Genomic DNA, 18,266 nt, shown 5'->3' with positions numbered 1-18,266 from the left:
AATGCAACGTTTCTCGAGGGAACGCAAAAGTTTTACAACGTTTCGCGAGGGAAAGCTAAAGTTTTGTGAGGGAAGGCAACGTTTCTCAAGGGAATGCAAAAGTTTCACGAGAGAAAGCAAAAGTTTTGCAAGAGAATGCAACGTTTCTAGGGGTTTGTCGAGGGTTTGGTGAGGTTTTTTGAGGGGTTTCTCAAGGGAACGCAAAAATTTCACAATGTTTTTTGAGGAAAGGCAAATGTTTCAAGAGGGAGCACAACGTTTCTCGAGGGAAGGCAAAAGTTTTGTAAGGGAAGGCAACATTTCTCGAGGGAACGTGAAAGTTTCACAATGTTTTGCGAGGGAAAGCAAAAGTTTCACGAGAGAGAGCAATGTTTCTCGAGGTAAGGAAAAAGTTTTGCAAGAGAATGCAACGTTTATTGAGGGAAGGCAACATTTCTCAAGGAAAGGAAAAAGTTTCGTGAGGGAATGCAATGTTTCTCGAGTCTCAATGTTTCTCAAGGAAACGCCAAAGTTTCACAACATTTTTCGAGGGAAGTCAAATGTTTCATGAGGGAACACAACGTTTCGCGAGGGAATGCAAAAGTTTCTCGAGGGAAGGTAAAAGTTTCTCGAGGGAAGGTGTTTGAAAACTGTTATCACATCCCTCACATTAAAAAAAGACACAATCTTGCTCCCTGTTTATCCCCCCCCTCTTGCTCCCTGTTTATATGTTTAAAGTCAAGTATCAAATCTTAAAGGGGTGCTATTATGCTTTTTCACTTTTTCAACTTTAGTTAGTCTGTAATGTTGCTGTTTGAGCATAAAAAAGATCTGAAAAGTTACAAAGCTCAAAGTCCAGTTCAAAAGGAGATATTTTATTTAACAGCTGCACTAGAGAAGGCAACGAGTGTTATATCACTATGTTGGAGACACGCTAGCTTCCCCAAGACAAACAAACTTAGAGTGGTTACAATCATCGGGGTTTAAATAGCGCTCAAATTGATTTGATTTTGACAAATACAGGTGCTGGTCATATAATTAGAATATCATCAAAAAGTTGATTTATTTCACTAATTCCATTCAAAAAGTGAAACTTGTTTATTATATTCATTCATTACACAGACTAATATATTTCAAATGTTTATTTCTTTTAATTTTGATGAGTATAACTGACAACTAAGGAAAATCCCAAATTCAGTATCTCAGAAAATTAGAATATAACTTAAGACCAATACAAAGAAAGGATTTTTAGAAATCTAGGCCAACTAAAAAGTATAAAAATGAAAAGTATGAGCATGTACAGCACTCAATACTTAATTGGGGCTTCTTTTGCCTGCAGATTTTCTATGGGGTTAAGGTCAGGCGAGTTTGCTGGCCAATTAAGAACAGGGATGCCATGGTCCTTAAACCAGGTACTGGAAGCTTTGGCACTGTGTGCAGGTGCCAAGTCCTGTTGGAAAATGAAATCTGCATCTCCATAAAGTTGGTCAGCAGCAGGAAGCATGAAGTGCTCTAAAACTTCCTGGTATACGGCTGCGTTGACCTTGGACCTCTGAAAACACAGTGGACCAACACCAGCAGATGACATGGCACCGCAAACCATCACTGACTGTGGAAACTTTACACTGGACCTAAAGCAACGAGGATTGTGTGCCTCTCCTCTCTTCTTCCAGACTCTGATTACCCTGATTTCCAAAAGAAATGCAAAATTTACTTTCATCAGAGAACATAACTTTGGACCACTCAGCAGCAGTCCAGTCCTTTTTGAAGCGAGACGCTTCTGATGCTGTCTGTTGTTCAAGAGTGGCTTGACACAAGGAATGCGACAGCTGAAACCCATGTCTTGAATACGTGTTTGTGTAGTGGTTCTTGAAGCACTGACTCCAGCTGCAGTCCCCTCTTTGTGAATCTCCCCCACATTTTTGAATGGGTTTTGTTTCACAATCCTCTCCAGGGTGTGGTTATCCCTATTTCTTGTACAGTTTTTTCTATCACATCTTTTCCTTTCCTTCGCCTCTCTATTAATGTGCTTGGACACAGAGCTCTGTGAACAGCCAGCCTCTTTTGCAATGACTTTTTGTGTCTTGCCCTCCTTGTGCAAGGTGTCAATGGTCGTCTTTTGGACAACTGTCAATTCAGCAGTCTTCCCCATGATTGTGCAGCCTAACGACCTCGACTGAGAGACCATTTAAAGGCTTTGCAGGTGTTTTGAGTTAATTAACTGATTAGAGTGTGGCACCAGGTGTCTTCAATATTGAACCTTTTCACAATATTCTAATTTACTAAGATACTGAATTTGGGATTTTCCTTAGTTTTCAGTTATAAACATCAAAATTAAAAGAAATAAACATTTGAAATATATCAGTCTGTGTGTAATGAATAAATATAATATACAAGTTTCACTTTTTGAATGGAATTAGTGAAATAAATCAACTTTTTGATGATATTCTAATAAGACCAGCACCTGTATTTACACTGAAGCTCACAGCAGGCGGCTATGATAAGGGGCACGACATTTCCCGACCAGGCACTGAAGGCTGCCAATTACAACACAGACTGGCGCAGCTAACCAATCACAACACACACTGGCCCAGCTAACCAATCACAGCACATCTCGTATTTCAGAAGGCGGGCCTTCATTTGATGCAGGAACTATTCCAGCCGTTCATGCCAGACTCTGGGGAGAGAGGTGTTGTAATAATGTAAAATATGTTTTTTGAACAACCTAGTATGAGAGCTTGTTCTAGTACACCCCCAAAACAAAATCAAGACCTTTTAAAAGAGCATAATAGGACCCTGTTAAATAAAAATAATTTAAATCCTGTGACAAAACTAAATCCATTCAAACTAATTATATTATTCATTTTCCTGCTGCCCTGACCTGTCATTAAATGCATCCACACCCAAGCAGAACCTAAATTTCCCATTCTCAATTTTACATCAAAATCTACCTTATAAACTGCTCTAGCCTTCTTAATTTAACACTTATTTTCTTTTTAACAGAAGAATCTTGAGTGATTTTGCCACGGTTTGCTGGTTGGAAATTTCCTAAACTATTTCACTGGTTTTGTTACAACTTCCTAATTTGGATCCAGGGTTAGGAAAGGCAACATTGAGATTGTGATCATTGTACATGCCGGTGAGGGTAGCAAAAGACAAACGCAGCACAAACCTGCCAATAAACGTAGTTTATTGCATGACAACAATAGTAAAGACTGTGTATAAAATAACAAAACAGCAAAAAGGGAAATTGTACAATTTTACATGAACTAAATAATAAGAAAGAAAACAGATATAAATCGGGGAGAAGGACACGAGTGACGCCAAAGAAAAGAAAATAACAAAACAAAACCAGTCTAACTTAAATTCAACCTATAAGTCTACTAATAAAAAAAAAAAAAATAAGGAAAACAAGTCTTCAGCATTTTCACGCCATAACTTGCCTATTCTACCTAACAAAACAAGAACGTACAAAAATGGTGCTCACTCCTAACTCATGTCATGGTTTTCACAGAAACATGGCTACACAACGACGTACCCGATAATGCTATTGAGCTAGCCGGACGCTACACGCTCCGGGCAGATAGAACAGCAGATGACTCCGGCAAGACAAGAAGGTTGGTGGATTGTGCATTTATGTTAACAAAGCTTGGTGTACGAACACTGTCATTGTTGGGAGACACTGCTCAGCTAACCTAGAGTTTTCTCATGGTTAAATGTAGACCTTTTTATCTGCCGCGGGAGTTCACTTCCCCCATAATAACTGCCAGTCTATATTCCACCGGATGCTAATGCCAAGCTTGCTTTGAACGAACTTCACGCAGCCATTATAAACAACAGACTGGACTGCTCACCCCGAAGGCTGCTTTTATTGTCGCGGGTGATTTTAAGCACTGCAAATTAAAGACAGTGCTCCCCAAATTTCACCAGCATGTTTCCTGCCACACCAGAGGAGACAAAACTTTGGATCAGGTTTACACAAACATTGATGGAGCTTACACCGCGACCCCCCCTCCCCACCTCGGACAGTCTGATCACCTTTCTTTGTTCTCACCCCCAAGTATTCACCCCTCATCAACCGTGTGAAGCCATCAGTGAGGACCATCAAAGTGGTGGCCAGCTGGAGCAGACTCTTTACTTCAGGACATGTTTTCAACACACGGACTGGAGTATTTTTGCTTCTCAGGCTGCCTGTGGCTCTCACACGGACATTGATACCTATACCTCCTCTGTACTGACTTACATCAACACCACCATTGACAGTGTTACATCAGAAAAACAGATCACAACATACCCTAATCAGAAGACGTGCAGGCCTACAGTAAATCCAGGGCTAACCTGAGGAGGGGCATCAAAAAGGCCAAGTACTGCTACAAGCTGAAGGTAGAGGAACACTTTTCCAACTCTGACCCCCGACGCATGTGGCAGGGCATCCAGGCCATCAGTGACTACAAACCAAGCACTCCACTCCAATGGTCACGGACGTCTCCTTCCTTAACGAGCTAAATGAACTTTTATGCTCGCTTCAACAACAGCGCAAAGGAGACGCCACCAAAACCACACACTCAGCAGACCACCAACCTCTCAAACTCACCTCCTCAGATGTCACACTGCATGAGCGGATCAATGCAAACAAGGCTGCGGCCCGGATGGCATTCCTGGATGTGTGCTTAGAAGCATGTGCAGAGCAGCTTGCAGGGGTCTTCACAGACATTTTCAACCTGTCCCTCACCCAAGCAAACTGTGCCAAACATGTTTTAAATCCACATCCATTGTGCCAGTACCGAAACCACCTCCTCCCCGATGTGCTTAAATGACTACGCCCTGTAGCACTCACACACCCATCATTATGAAGTGCTTTGAGTGATTGGTCCTAGCACACCTCAAAGGACTGCCTCCCACCCCACACTGGACCCACATCAATTTTGCCTACCGCAGAAACAGGAGCACAGAGGATGCAGTATTCACAGAGCTGCACTCTGCACTCACACACCCTGGACAGTAACAACACATATGTACGGATGTTGTTTGTGTTGACTCAGTTCAGCATTTAACACCATCATTCCCTCCAAGCTGACCACAAAACTTGGAGAACTGGACATTAACACCTCCCTCTGCAACTGAATCATGGGCCTTTCTGACCAACAGGCCTCAGCATGTTAGGTCTGGCCACACCTGCTCCTCCACCATCACACTTAACATTGGCGTACCACAGGGTGTGTGCTGAGCCCATTTTCTCTACTCCCTCTACACCCATGACTGCAAGCCTGTGCATGGATGCAACTCCATCATTAAGTTTGCAGACGACACCACGGTGATTAGGGACCTCATCAGTGACAACGATGAGACTGCCTACAGGGAAGAGGTACAGTACCTGGCCACATGGTGCGCTGACAATAACCTGCTCCTTAACACCAGTAAAACAAAGGATCTCATGTGGACTTCAGGAAGAAGAAAGGAAGCTCCATGACCCCATCCACATTAACGGGATGGTTGTTGAACGTGGTCTCCAGCTTCAAGTTCCTGGGAACCACCATCACGGAGGGAGGACCTGTCCTGGACCACAAAACACCTCCAGCCTGGTCAAGAAGGCTCACCAAATCTTCCTCAGAAAACACTGAAGAAGAACCAGCTGTCTTCAGCCATAGTGGTGAACTTTTACCGTTGATGCGATCGAGAGCATCCTGACCAGCTGCATCACAGTCTGGTATGGGAAACTGCACGGTGGCTGACCGCAAAGCACCTGCAGAGGGTGGCTGAAAACTGCCCAACGCATCCAGGGACACCACTTCCTGCTATTGAGACATCCAGAGGAAACGCTGATGTACGTCGAGCTCGCAGCATTCTTAAGGACTCCTCTCACCCTGACCCATAGACTGTTTAACCTCCTGCCCTCCGGGAGGCGCTTCAGGAGCCTCCGGACAAGGACCAGCAGATCCGGAACAGCTTTTTTCCCTACAGCTGTCTCCTTGCTGAACTCTGCCCTTCTGACACACCCACACCATACACACAGACTCCTCCCCCACTTCATCACTACATCTGACTGATTTATTTATTTATTTACTTTACAACAAGCAAAAACAACAAACTTGCTATACTTGCACTACTGTCTGTGTTCATCCAGGAACACTGAATAATCCATTGCACACTGAAATATTTTCTATGCACTTTACTTTCCATTGCAATAGTTTTAAATTGTTTCATATGTCATAGTTCTGCCTATAGTGTACATACACTTCACATATTCATCTGTATAATATGTTCATAGTACACCTATCTGTATATCATGCTGATAGTATTTAAAATCTGTAAATTTTTTCCATAATACTTAACTGTATAGTTATTGTACATATTGTAGACCTTGTATATTCTGTACTTACTGCTTATTGCACTTCTGGTTAGATGCTAACTGCATTTCGCTGCCTTGTACCTTACATGTGCAGTGACAATAAAGTTGAATCTAATCTAATCTAATCTAATCTAACTAGGGTGTCTATACATTAAAGTCACTAGGTGTTGCAAAATGTACATCACGTGACATCCTACCTGTCCCGTTTTCCCCTAGGGCAAAAAGTTCAACACAATGCTGGAAATAACAATAATACAAACATAAATAGCAAAAAGAAACAAAATGTCAACTCAAAACTATACAAAGTAGGAATGTCACTAAAAACTTAACCAAAACTAACAAAAGAGCAAATTAACAACAATCACAAAAGAACAGGAAAGCAAAGCTGTCTTCGCATACATCCTGTCATCCTTTTAACTCTGGTGCCGGACAGGATTGGTGGCGGAAGCCATGACGTCACTCCTGCTAATAAAGATTGACATCTTCCCGAACCAATAACCGTTCCAGGTAGGCGTGCCTAAGAAATTGACAGGAGAAGGGAGAGAAAAAAAAAAAAAAAAAAAAAAAAAACACACACAGAGGCATGCACATCTACCGGGACATCACACTCCCACCCTTAAGAGCAAACATGTTTGTCAAAAAAAGAAAGATAAAGAGAAACAAAAACCATGATGCACCCTTCTCAAACCCTCAAAGAGCGTCCACTAGAACATTATCAACACCCATTTTATGTTTGATCACCAAATTGTAGTTCTGGACTACTAGAGCCCATCGCATCAGCCGTTGATTTTGGTTATACATTCGAGATAAAAACACAAGAGGGTTGTGGTCCGTATACACTGTGACAGGAAGAGTACTGGAGCCAAGATAGACTTCAAAGTGCTGTAAGGCGAGCAACAAAGCAAGTGCTTCTTTCTCAATAGTAGAATAATTAAGCTGATGCTTATTAAACTTACGAGAATAATAACTGACAGGATGATCGATACCATTTACATCTTCCTGCAAAAGAACAGCTCCAGCACCAACCGCGCTTGCATCAACCTCAAGTTTAAAATTTTGTGTATAATCGGGTACAATAAGAACAAGTGGATCACATAAAAGAGTCTTCACACAGTCGAAAGCATGCTGACACTCCACGGACCAATCAAAAGGTTTGGATGTACTGAGTAACGCAGTAAGAGGATTAACAACTGTCGAGAAATTTTTACAAAAACTGCGGTAATAACCAGCCATACCCAAGAACCTCCGTAACTCTCGTCGGGTGGTAGGAACCAGAAATTCTGCAATGGCTGTAACTTTAGCCTCTACCAGACGCGCCTTGTCCAGCCTCTTTTCCGAGATTGGTGAGAGCCACTTGGCCAAACTCACATTTTTCCAAGTTAAGAGTTAAATTAGCTTTGGCAAGGCGTTCAAACACGGTTTTCAGCGAATACACATGTTCCTTCCAATCCGCTGAATATATAACCAAGTCATCAAGATAGGCGCTATAATTCGGTACATCAGCCAAGACAATATCCACCAGACGCTGGAATGTTGCTGGCACATTTCTGAGTCCAAAAGCCATCGCTGTATACTGGAGGAAATGGTCTGAGGTTACAAATGCTGAGATATCTGACGCTTGTGGAGTAAGTAGGATTTGCCAGTAACCTTTAAGCATATCCAGTTTACTAATGTTATCCAATGTTATCTATACAGTCTTCCATCCGCGGTAACGGATAACTGTCTGAAAAAAAAAATCACATCGTTTACCCTACGGTAATCAGTGCAGAATCTAAACGTGCCATCAGGTTTAGGCACGAGTAAACATGGAGAACTCCAGGGCTAAACCATTCTCCAACAAATAACCTACCTCCTGACGCATAATAGACCTCTTGACTGTATTTACATGGTAAGCATGCTGCTTGATAGGGCGAGCACCACTTACATTAATGTTATGCTGCAAAACATTTGTTTGTCTGGGAACATCACTAAACAAACAATTAAAATCAGAAATTAACTTAATGTCGGATTCCTGGTCCGAAGTTAAATGAATTAGGTAGGATGAGAGATCTTGCAAAATCCCTGAATTCGCCAGCCTTGCGCACTGCTGAGGAGCATTGCGAAGCACGATACCATCCTCGTCCACACCGGTGATACTAGGAGAGGGTGTCACCTCTACGGCTAACATGACAGAAGTAACGGCGAGCCCAGCAGTCTGTTCCGAAGTTTTAACCTCAGCCTTCTCCCTTACATGGTAAGCTTTTAACATATTAATGTGACAAACTCGGGTTTGGCGTTTTCTATCAGGTGTGGAAAGCATATAATCAGTTTTACTCATTCTCCTCTTCACAACATACGGACCAAAGAAATGAGCCGACAGAGATGATCCAGGAACAGGTAAAAGCACAAGCACTTCATCCCCGGGCATAAAAGATTGCGCAATTGCTTTCTGATCGAACTTATGCTTCATGCCTTTCTGAGCAGTTGCTAAAGACTCTCTAGCTAGCGACCAAGCAGTATGTAAACGTTCTCGAAATGTACCAACATAATCCAGTACGTTAGTGTTCCAGTACGGACTGGAATCAGCTGTTAAAATCTGTTCCTTAAGGACTTTTAAAGGTCCTCTTACCTGATGTCCGAATTCAAGTTCGGCTGGGCTAAAACCAAGAGATTCCTGTACAGTCTCTCTTACTGCGAATAAAACCAAAGGAAACTCCCTCATCCCAATCTCAAGCAGTGTCCATTAGGGCTGGGCGATATGGAGCAAAAAATATATCTCGATATATTTTGCTATATCTCGATATACCTCTCGATATCTTTACAGGAAAAATAACCCCCCAAAAACTACTGCAAAAACAAATATGCCAAAGACCACAAAGTCTTTTTTTTTATTGAAGTGCAAAGAGGTAGGCAGTTCATGTAGGAACAAAGTGCTTCTGCGACATTTTAAAAAAAAATCCCTGTATACAAAAATAATAATTTAACTGTAAAATAAAGGAAAAAATAAATACATATTGCCTTTTCATTCAAAAATAAAACAACTCAACTCAAGCTCATCTTTGCATTAACTCTGTTGTAGCCATCAACAAATAGCCAAAAACAAGTTTGTGTAACTCTTTTACTTTTTAATATTTTGAGCAAGGAATACCAATCGGTCTACTGTGTCAGGCTTAAGTGCAGCCCTTTGACAAGTAACTATATTTCCACTCCAGCTGAAGATCCTTTCAGAAGGACTGCTAGTGGCAGGCACACAGAGGTACTTTTTTGCTAGGGTGCTCAGTGCTGGATAGGCAACCTCATGTTCCTGCCACCATTGTAGTGGATCTGCCTCCCTCTCCAAACATACAGACTGTAAATAGCTTGACAACTCATTCTCAATGGACTCGCGAGGTGTGAATGAAGAAGAGTAAGGGGTTGCATCTTGGACAAAGAAGCTGGCTAGTGTTTTTTCTTTTTAGCAATGGGGGGCACAGGATCTGCTATGGCACTCTCTTGTGCGGACTGAGGCACAGCTTTGTCAACACCTGCAGAGCTCCCCTGATCACCTAGCAAACTCTGTGCTTCGCAGATGAGCCTCTCTTTCAATGCAACCAGTTTCCCACTGCTGACATATTTCCCCCGATACCGTGGGTCTATAAAGGAAGCAATGTCCAGCAAGTCACTGGTAGAGGGCTCTGAATACTTTTCATTTAAGTAAGTCAGGATGGTGTGTTTGATGGACTTTGTTAGCTCACTGTCACCTTCCTCAGGAGCAAGGAGGCTGCTGTTAAAGAGGTGGAGCACAGGTCTTATGTATGAGAGTGTCACATACTCCTCGCCTGACAAAGCGTCAGTGAAGTCCTGCAGGGGCTTCAGTGCTCTTTGGATGGCCTCTAGCACCTCTATGTCTTGCCAGGTAAGAACCAGAGGTCTTGTTTTCTTGTCAGCAGACAGGACTTTGGCAAGAGCCCTTTCCTGCTCAAGGACGCATTCTACCATTTGTAGACGTGATCCCTACCATGTGGTCAACTCCGTACTGAGCTGATGAGCTGGTAATCATCTGTGCACTTTGGCCAGCTCCCTCCGCTTTTTCCAGCTGTAGGAGAATGCGCTCACAGTTCTCTTGCAAAGAGAAATGGCCCGTGTGATACGAGGGTCTTGCATTCCATGACCTGTAACACAGTAAAAGCAAAAATGAAATAAATTGTTTTTAAATGTAGTTTAATAGCTCAAGCCATGAATTGTCTCTTAATTTTGTGACTGTATAAGTATATATGTATAGTTTCTTTTTAATTTGTAATAAAGTTATTATTTTGACATTGTACTTTTTAATTATTCTGCAATACACTGTGTTTTTTTTTTTTTTTTAAATACCAGATTATTTGCCACACCCCCTTCCACCCAACCAAACATTTCACACCCAGGCAGTCCAAAGCAGACTAACCTACATGTGCACACAGACAGACAGACACACACACACACACCCATGTAAGACCAGGTATATTGCACTCACCAATCTCCAAATGTAGTCTGTGACCAAACACTGCATCCTCTGCCAGTTGTTGTTTTGGACTGCGCAGACGATATTCGCTCCATTGTCAGTGGTAATGGCCACGGGTCCATTTGGATTTAACATCCAGGTTGTTATTACGTCTCTGAGGGCCTCTGCGATATTTTCACCCGTGTGATCTTGTGGGAAATAAGTAGTTTGAAGGCATGCGCTTTTAATCTTCCAGTCCAAAATATAGGGCCGGTTTCCCATACAGGGATTAAGCCTAGTCGTAGACTAAATGTCATTTTAAACCTGGATTTATTGAAGTAGCTTTCTCACACATGGATTACAATAGTCTCAGACTTGCACTAGTCTAGACTTAAACAATCGGATTTCTAGAAGTAGGATTAGACCTAATTCAGATCTAAATGAAGTCTTAAATTAAACCTGGTCAGAAGCAGGTTTAACCTCAGATTAAAAACTTCTTGCCTCAAGGCTCACGTCCACAGTAGCAGAAAATGGATTACCTCGACTATTTCAACGACAATCAGAGACCACCGCCAAGACCAGAAAGAAGGTTGCTGAAAGACAGGAGCACTATTTTGCACACTGTTGATTCACCTACACCACACAAATCCCCAGTTTCACGATGGAAGGTTCCACATGCCAAAAACCTTAAGGTAATTAATATTTGTAAGGAAGGAGAAATAGGGGTGTCCCTGACTAAGTCACTTGAAAGCTTGGGCTGCAGCAAACCAAATATTTCTGTTGCATTTTCCTTTGACATATGGAAACGGTCAAGAAAATGTAAATCATCAAATGAGTCTTTGAAAGATTCCTCACCTGAACTGTCCAAATGGTCATCATCTGGAATACCTTCCAGGGGTTGCTGACTTTCAATAATCCCAGCCAACAAGTCCCCCAACTCCTCTGTGTCTGGTGTAACTGGGAGTCCCCCACCTGTCTTGAAACGCTCTTGATGCGTAGCAGCAGTTGTTTTTTTCAGGTTTATTTTTATGTTTTTCCACAGGACCTTTACAAGATAATATATACTCTGAAGTAGAAGTTCTATATAATATTGTTTTCTTTTTAAATTTAATTAATGAAAACATTTATAATTGACTGATTTGTAAGAATGGGGCAACAATAAATCTTACCTGAACTTGTTGGAGTGTCCGTTTGGTTACTTTTTCATTTGAGTTGAATTCATTCAATATGGAAATCCATGCCTTCTTGTTTTCTGTACCTGAATCATGCTGTTTGTTTTCAATTACAGGATAGTTTGATACAATTTGTTTTAAAAGGGTCTCCTCAAATTCACTGAAGTTTTTTGAGTGTTTTCTTCGGCCTTTATCCATTTTTTGGTTAAGTGTAGTGACTCCTGTTCCACACACTCCTTAAGACTAATGAATTACAAGTATTCCATACCAGGTTTTTATAGCAACCTCTCCTTAGCCACATGTGCATGCCATTAATCTAATCGGGTTTCCAAAAGATGATCTCACTGGTCCTTGATTACCTTAATCTGAGACTCTGTAGTCTAGAACTAGTTAATCCAAACTTAAGCAACATCTCAGAAAGTCAGTTGTTTAGTGTGGATTAATTTAAGTAGAATTAGCCTAGTCCTGGTTTATTTTAAGCCCTTAACGGGAAACTGGGCCATAATGTATAGTGACGCACACAAGCCGCTCTCTCTCCGTAGTGTACAGTCGTGGGAGTTCTTGTCTAGCAAAGTAATGCCGACTAGGTAAACTGTATCTTAGATCAAGTGTTTTTAGCATGCGTATAAAGCCAAGTTGTTCAATGACAGAAATGGGTGCCATGTCCACCGCTATATGAAATGCCACAGACTCGGTAATGCTACACCACCTTGCGCTCTTTCTTTCATATTCTACACTCCATGTTAAAGATTTGTGGAGTGTTATCTGTGTAGTGTTTGTAGTGTGTGGAGTGTTGCCAGAGCTAGTGGGTTTAATGGCCGGGATCCTTAGTCTGGTGCACTCCTCGTATGCGAGCTTGTGCCTTGTCTGTAAATGGTGGAAAAGGTTTGTGGTGCTAGCACAGCACAGAGAAGGCAAACAAGCAAAGTGGCGGAATCAGAATTAAATATAAACAATATATCGATATATACGATATATCAAAATGCATATTCCGTATTTTAAATAATGAGATATCGCCCACCCCTAGTGTCCATACAATATTTCTTAAGCATTGACTTGAGTGTCTGGTGAAAGCGTTCAAGTGCGCCCTGGCTTTGCGGATGGTACGCACTTGAAACTGGGTGAGAAATTGCCAAAGACCCCAGAACTCCTTTAAACAATCTTGGTAAAAAATTTGTGCCCTTATCAGTCTGCACTGTTTTAGGGAGTCCAAAAGTGGAGAAGAATTTCACCAACGCCTTGATGATAACGGGTGCGGTGATTTTCCTTAAAGGAATGGCTTCCGGGAATTGAGTAGCCACACACTATAGTTAACAGAAACTGGTTACTGGTTAACTGGTTTTGGGTAACGGCCCAACGCAGTCTATGATTACATGCTCAAATGGCTCCCCAATTACTGGTACTGGGGACAGAGGAGCAGGTGGAATCACTTGATTCGGCTTCCCAACAGTCTGACAAGTATGACAGGTATGGCATTACTGAGCAACGTCTTTTTTTTAGACCCGGCCAAAAGAAGTGTTGTAATATTCTGTTGCAAGTCTTAGTAACTCCGAGATGACCAGCAAGGTGGTGATCATGCGCTAAACATAAGACATGCTGACAATACAGAGAAGGAACAACAACTTGATATAAAGCATCCCAGTCTGAATCCCTACTGTTTGAACACCACTTCCTCATCAACAAGTCATTGTCAATAAAATAAGCTGCTTTCTTGCCCTTAATCCCATCAAGAGATACAACAGAATTAAAAGGCGTAATGAGGGATTTGTCCTCTTTCTGTGCAGCACTTATTTTCTCTCGTGATACAGGTAATTTCAATGGCTCTGCACCAAACATATTTACACTGACTTTGTCTGACTTTAAATTATCTCGCTCTTGCGTGCAAGCAGCAGTATGCAGTGATTCGTCCCCAGCAAGGAGAGGAAAAAAAGAATGAGTCAGATAAATCAACCATATTACCCACTTTGCGTGACTGAGCGCGAGTAACCACACATGCGGGAAAAACGCCAGGGTAAGTTTTAGACAAATCTTCTGACTGGCAAAACACATCAGGTTAACCAAAAACCTCTAACACAGGCATCATCTTCCCACCTGCCAGGTCATTGCCAAGAATAAAATCAATTAAGAGCATACCTCCTGAGCTTTACCCAACAACTTGCACTGCAATAATAAAGACCAGAATTCTTTAGGCCAACGAAGAGAGGTAGCGATGCGCTCAAACGCACTAAAATAGGAATCTACTTCTGATTCTCAAAATTGAGGTACTAATGCAATGTGCTTACTTAACGTCAAACGTAACCTGTGATGGATCAGTCTGCAGAGAAACCTCAGAGACCTGACCTAAATCCGACTGTGCGGCTGAACCGGCAGCAGCCTTCCTTGCCTCCAGATCAAGCTGTTGCAGCTTCACCTGTGTCTCAGCCTCAATCTCGAGCTTGCATATCTCCAACTGCAGATTTAGCTCAGCCTGACGAGCTTCGGCTTTCTCTTGTTCCTCATATTGCAAACGCGCCAAGCAGACTTTCAATTGCGCCTGGTCTGTTGAGTCAACAGAACTTGGAGAGAACGGATCAAACAGTGGCAAGCTGGCCTTAGCATCAGCCATCACCTCCGCCTCACCATCAGCTCCACCGTTCCGCTTACCCTCATCATCCACGAGACCGCGGAATGCCCAGCACCGTCACCAGCACCTACACTCCCACTAGACTCAACCTCCACAGTATTTGACATAGGAAGAACACTCAGCTCACGAAGATGCTGTACCAATTTATTCTTTATGTCTCCCTTAAGACCCTGTTACTAACAATAATCTAATAGTGGTCAGCTATCAGAGATAACTCTTGCTTTCTGCACAAATGAATCTGCTCTATTGACAGACTAGTGACAAAATTTGCAAACTAAACATTTCCATAATGCATAACCAAATACAATACCACTACAATACCTCTCAGCATGAATATGCCACCAAAAATCACGCAACATCAATCGCGACCTCCACACACACACGATGACAATGACTACAATTAAAAAGTTATTTGGGATTGATCCCGGACGAGCCCCCATTAAATGTTACAACTTCCTAATTTGGATCCAGGGTTAGGAAAGGCAACATTGAGATTGTGATCATTGTACATGCCGGTGAGGGTAGCAAAAGACAAACGCAGCACAAACCTGCCAATAAATGTAGTTTATAATGTGACAACAATAGTAAATACAGTGTATAAAATAACAAAACAGCAAAAAGGGAAATTATACAATTTTACATGAACTAAATAATAAGAAAGAAAACAGATATAAATCGGAGAGAAGGACGGACGAGTGTGGCGAAAGAGAAGAGAAGAGAAAAAAAAAAAGTGTATATCTAATTTTAAATCTAAGTCTACTAATAAAAGAAAAAAAAAATAAGGAAAACAAGTCTTTAGCGTTTTCACGACATAACTTGCCTATCCTACCTAACAAAACAAGAACGTACAAAAGTGGCGCTCACTCCAAACTGGGGTGTTTATACATTAAAGTCACTAGGTGTTGCAAAATGTATGTCAGGTGACATCCTACCTGTCCTGTTTTCCCCTAGGGCCATAAGTTCAACACAATGGCAGAAATAACAATAATAAAGGCAAACATAAATAGCAAAAAGAAACAAAATGTCAACTCAAAACTATACAAAGTAGGAATGTCACTAAACTTAACCAAAACTAACAAAAGAGCAAATTAACAACAAACCACAAAAGAACAGGAAAGCAAAGCTGTCTTTGCGTCCATCCTGTCACGCTTTTAAACTCTGGTGCCGGACAGGATTGGTGGTGGAAGCCATGATGTCTCTTCCGCTAATAGAGATTGACATCTTCCCGAACCAATAACCGTTTCAGGTAGGCGTGCCTAAGAAATTGACAGGAGAAGGGAGAGAAAAAAAAACACAGAGGCACGCACATCTACCGGGACGTCACAGGTATTAACATACCCTCGAAAAAGACACATAACTACAAATCTGTTAATTCCAACAGTGCTAATCTGAATTAACGCAGCAGAGGTTGCCTATAAAACATGGAATGAACCAAGAAAAGATTCAATTTGTATGGAACTGAGAAACAAATCCAAGGAAAACAATAGCAGCGGAACAAAAACCTGCCATCAGCAACAATAAAAACTAACAAACAAACAAACAAGCAAAAAAATGTTACTGAATAAGATACTTTTTTTTAAAGCAAGCAAAGTAAACTGCACACATCAGGTGTCAAATAACAGAAAAAAATGAGTTATTGCATAAATTATTGGACAATCTACAATTCCCCTCGACGCAGAAAAAAAATTGCACAGAAATGAAGGGGTGAAACACTAGAAAAAATAGTGCAAAATCAACACACCAATTTACACACGCGCACCTCTATGTACTGGTGTGACTGTAACAGTAGATATGTCAAATAAAATCAATAATTCAACTACAATACAGTAAAAAAGTGGACAGTAAGGAAGGGGTTACACTCTAAAACATCTGTGTTCTGGGTTAACAGACACTACTAGTGTCTGTGTTCAGTTTTATTTTTACATGATTGCTCTCCTCACAAATCAACTTGTTCTTGTTTTTTTTACATGTTCTCTGTGCCTTGTCTTGGACTTTTATGTCACTTCCTGTCTCTGTTTGTAGTCCATTTGTTCACTGGTTCCCCTTGATTAGTCTTCCCACATGTGTCTTATTATCTTGTTAAGATTGTTAGCCCTGTGTGTGTATATATACAGCCCTAGTGTCTCTTTAGATCTTTGTGAGTTGTCAAAAGTAAAGATGATCTGTTAGCCAATCATTCTGTTCTTTGTGCCCTGTGTTTTTTCGGTTTATTATTTGTTCTAGTTATTACATGAAATACCTGCACGTAGATCATTGCCTCTGCCTGTTTTCCTCAACTTCTCCACAACGTTACAGTTTCCACTGGCATCTCTCTTTGACTAGTGCATTTTTTGAGCCTATTATTTAGTATAAGTAAAATACTTAAGTACTGTTAAAATCGGATACTTAAAGACTTTTATTCAAGTTGTTTTGGAACTAGTGACTTGTAACTTGGAGTAATTTTCAGTGTAAGGTATCTGTACTTCTTCTCAAGTATGGTTTTCAGGTACTTTTTACACCTCTGGAATAAAGTTGGTTTTGTTGACAACTGACTGAAAGGCTGAGGTGAGGGGGTGCCCAAGGATGTGTTTATACTTCTGTTTGTCACATAGCACGTAGTAAGCATTTACAAAAAACGAGAATATAAAATGTTGAAAGAAGAATTAATTAACGTAGTGTGCACGTTGGAATCTTTAATGACTCAGAGATCAAATAGTCTACTGACATCAGATGGCACTGTCAAGATTTGCAAAGACAGCGAGTCTCAGGAAACTGTTGAATCACAAAAACAGAGTTGAAATGGACAAGTAAACACAAGCAAGAATAGAAACTGCTCGTCAAATTTGAATAATAGAACCAGTAGGCTACTTTCCTACTTCAATTCAATCCAGAGTTAATTTCTTTGACGAATAATTAATCAACTTTTTTTTTCACAAACAAAAATGAGAATATGACTAAATAAACCATTAAAAAAAAACATTTTTAATTATGAAAATTATGACAAATCAATTGACATTTCCGTCAATGACTAAAACCAAGATGAAAATGTTATGGAGGGATGATTTGGAAAGAGAACCAATCACAACTAAATCTCTTGAGTGGAAGGGAGATTAGATGCGCACATTTGCATTTTAACAATTAACCTGGTGGCACACATGTCAGCGTACACTTGCTGCAGGTCGCATAAAATGGTCAAAAATGTCAACGTCAGAGAGAAAAACAAGCACATATTTGATGTAGAGGAAAACAAGACCATTTCTAAACATTGTAGACTGACAATCTCCAGGGCCTGCGTGAAAGATGCTCGGGGCAGTTGATAGATTTGACAAAGTTTATCATTCAATTGCACATTCTGGTAATTTAAACAGTTATTCTAAACCATTCAAGTGCAAGATGATGAGAAGGGGAACTTAATTTGGTATAGATTTCTGCATGCACAGAAAGCATCTCAGACAGCGTATGAGTACTCAATTGAGCAGATCAGAGAGTATAAGAAAGAGAAGTGATGAGTTGAAGTTTGACAACAACCCATCAATCACACTGGAACAGATTGGCTGGCAAAAAGTGACACTTTTTATCACAGGTTTAAAACCATTTGCTTAAGACCTGTTGGCTCTGCCAGCTTCTCAAGCCTTTGCACCATCTTGTTGACTGCTGTCCCTTTGGATTGTAGAGACTGTGGGCCAGTTTTACTAAACAGTGCAAATTAGCACGAGCATGCAATTC

General features: G+C 41.1%; 1 protein-coding gene across 1 annotated transcript; it reads right to left on the bottom strand.

Moving 5' to 3' along the window:
- Positions 1-8,077: 8,077 nt before the first annotated feature.
- Positions 8,078-12,436, bottom strand: LOC122139769. The gene is made up of 2 exons (XM_042738957.1): positions 11,936-12,436; positions 8,078-11,811 (listed from the first exon to the last, which is right to left on the bottom strand). Exon 2 carries the CDS (start codon positions 9,027-9,029, stop codon positions 8,118-8,120), a length of 912 nt encoding a protein of 303 aa, XP_042594891.1. The 5' UTR covers positions 9,030-11,811; positions 11,936-12,436; the 3' UTR covers positions 8,078-8,117.
- Between the last annotated feature and the right edge of the window lie 5,830 nt (positions 12,437-18,266).

Source organism: Cyprinus carpio, chromosome B15 (assembly GCF_018340385.1).
Source record: "Cyprinus carpio isolate SPL01 chromosome B15, ASM1834038v1, whole genome shotgun sequence".
Taxonomy (NCBI): domain Eukaryota; kingdom Metazoa; phylum Chordata; class Actinopteri; order Cypriniformes; family Cyprinidae; genus Cyprinus; species Cyprinus carpio.
Note: the sequence above shows the minus strand (reverse complement) of the source record. Positions and strands in the feature narration are given on the sequence as shown.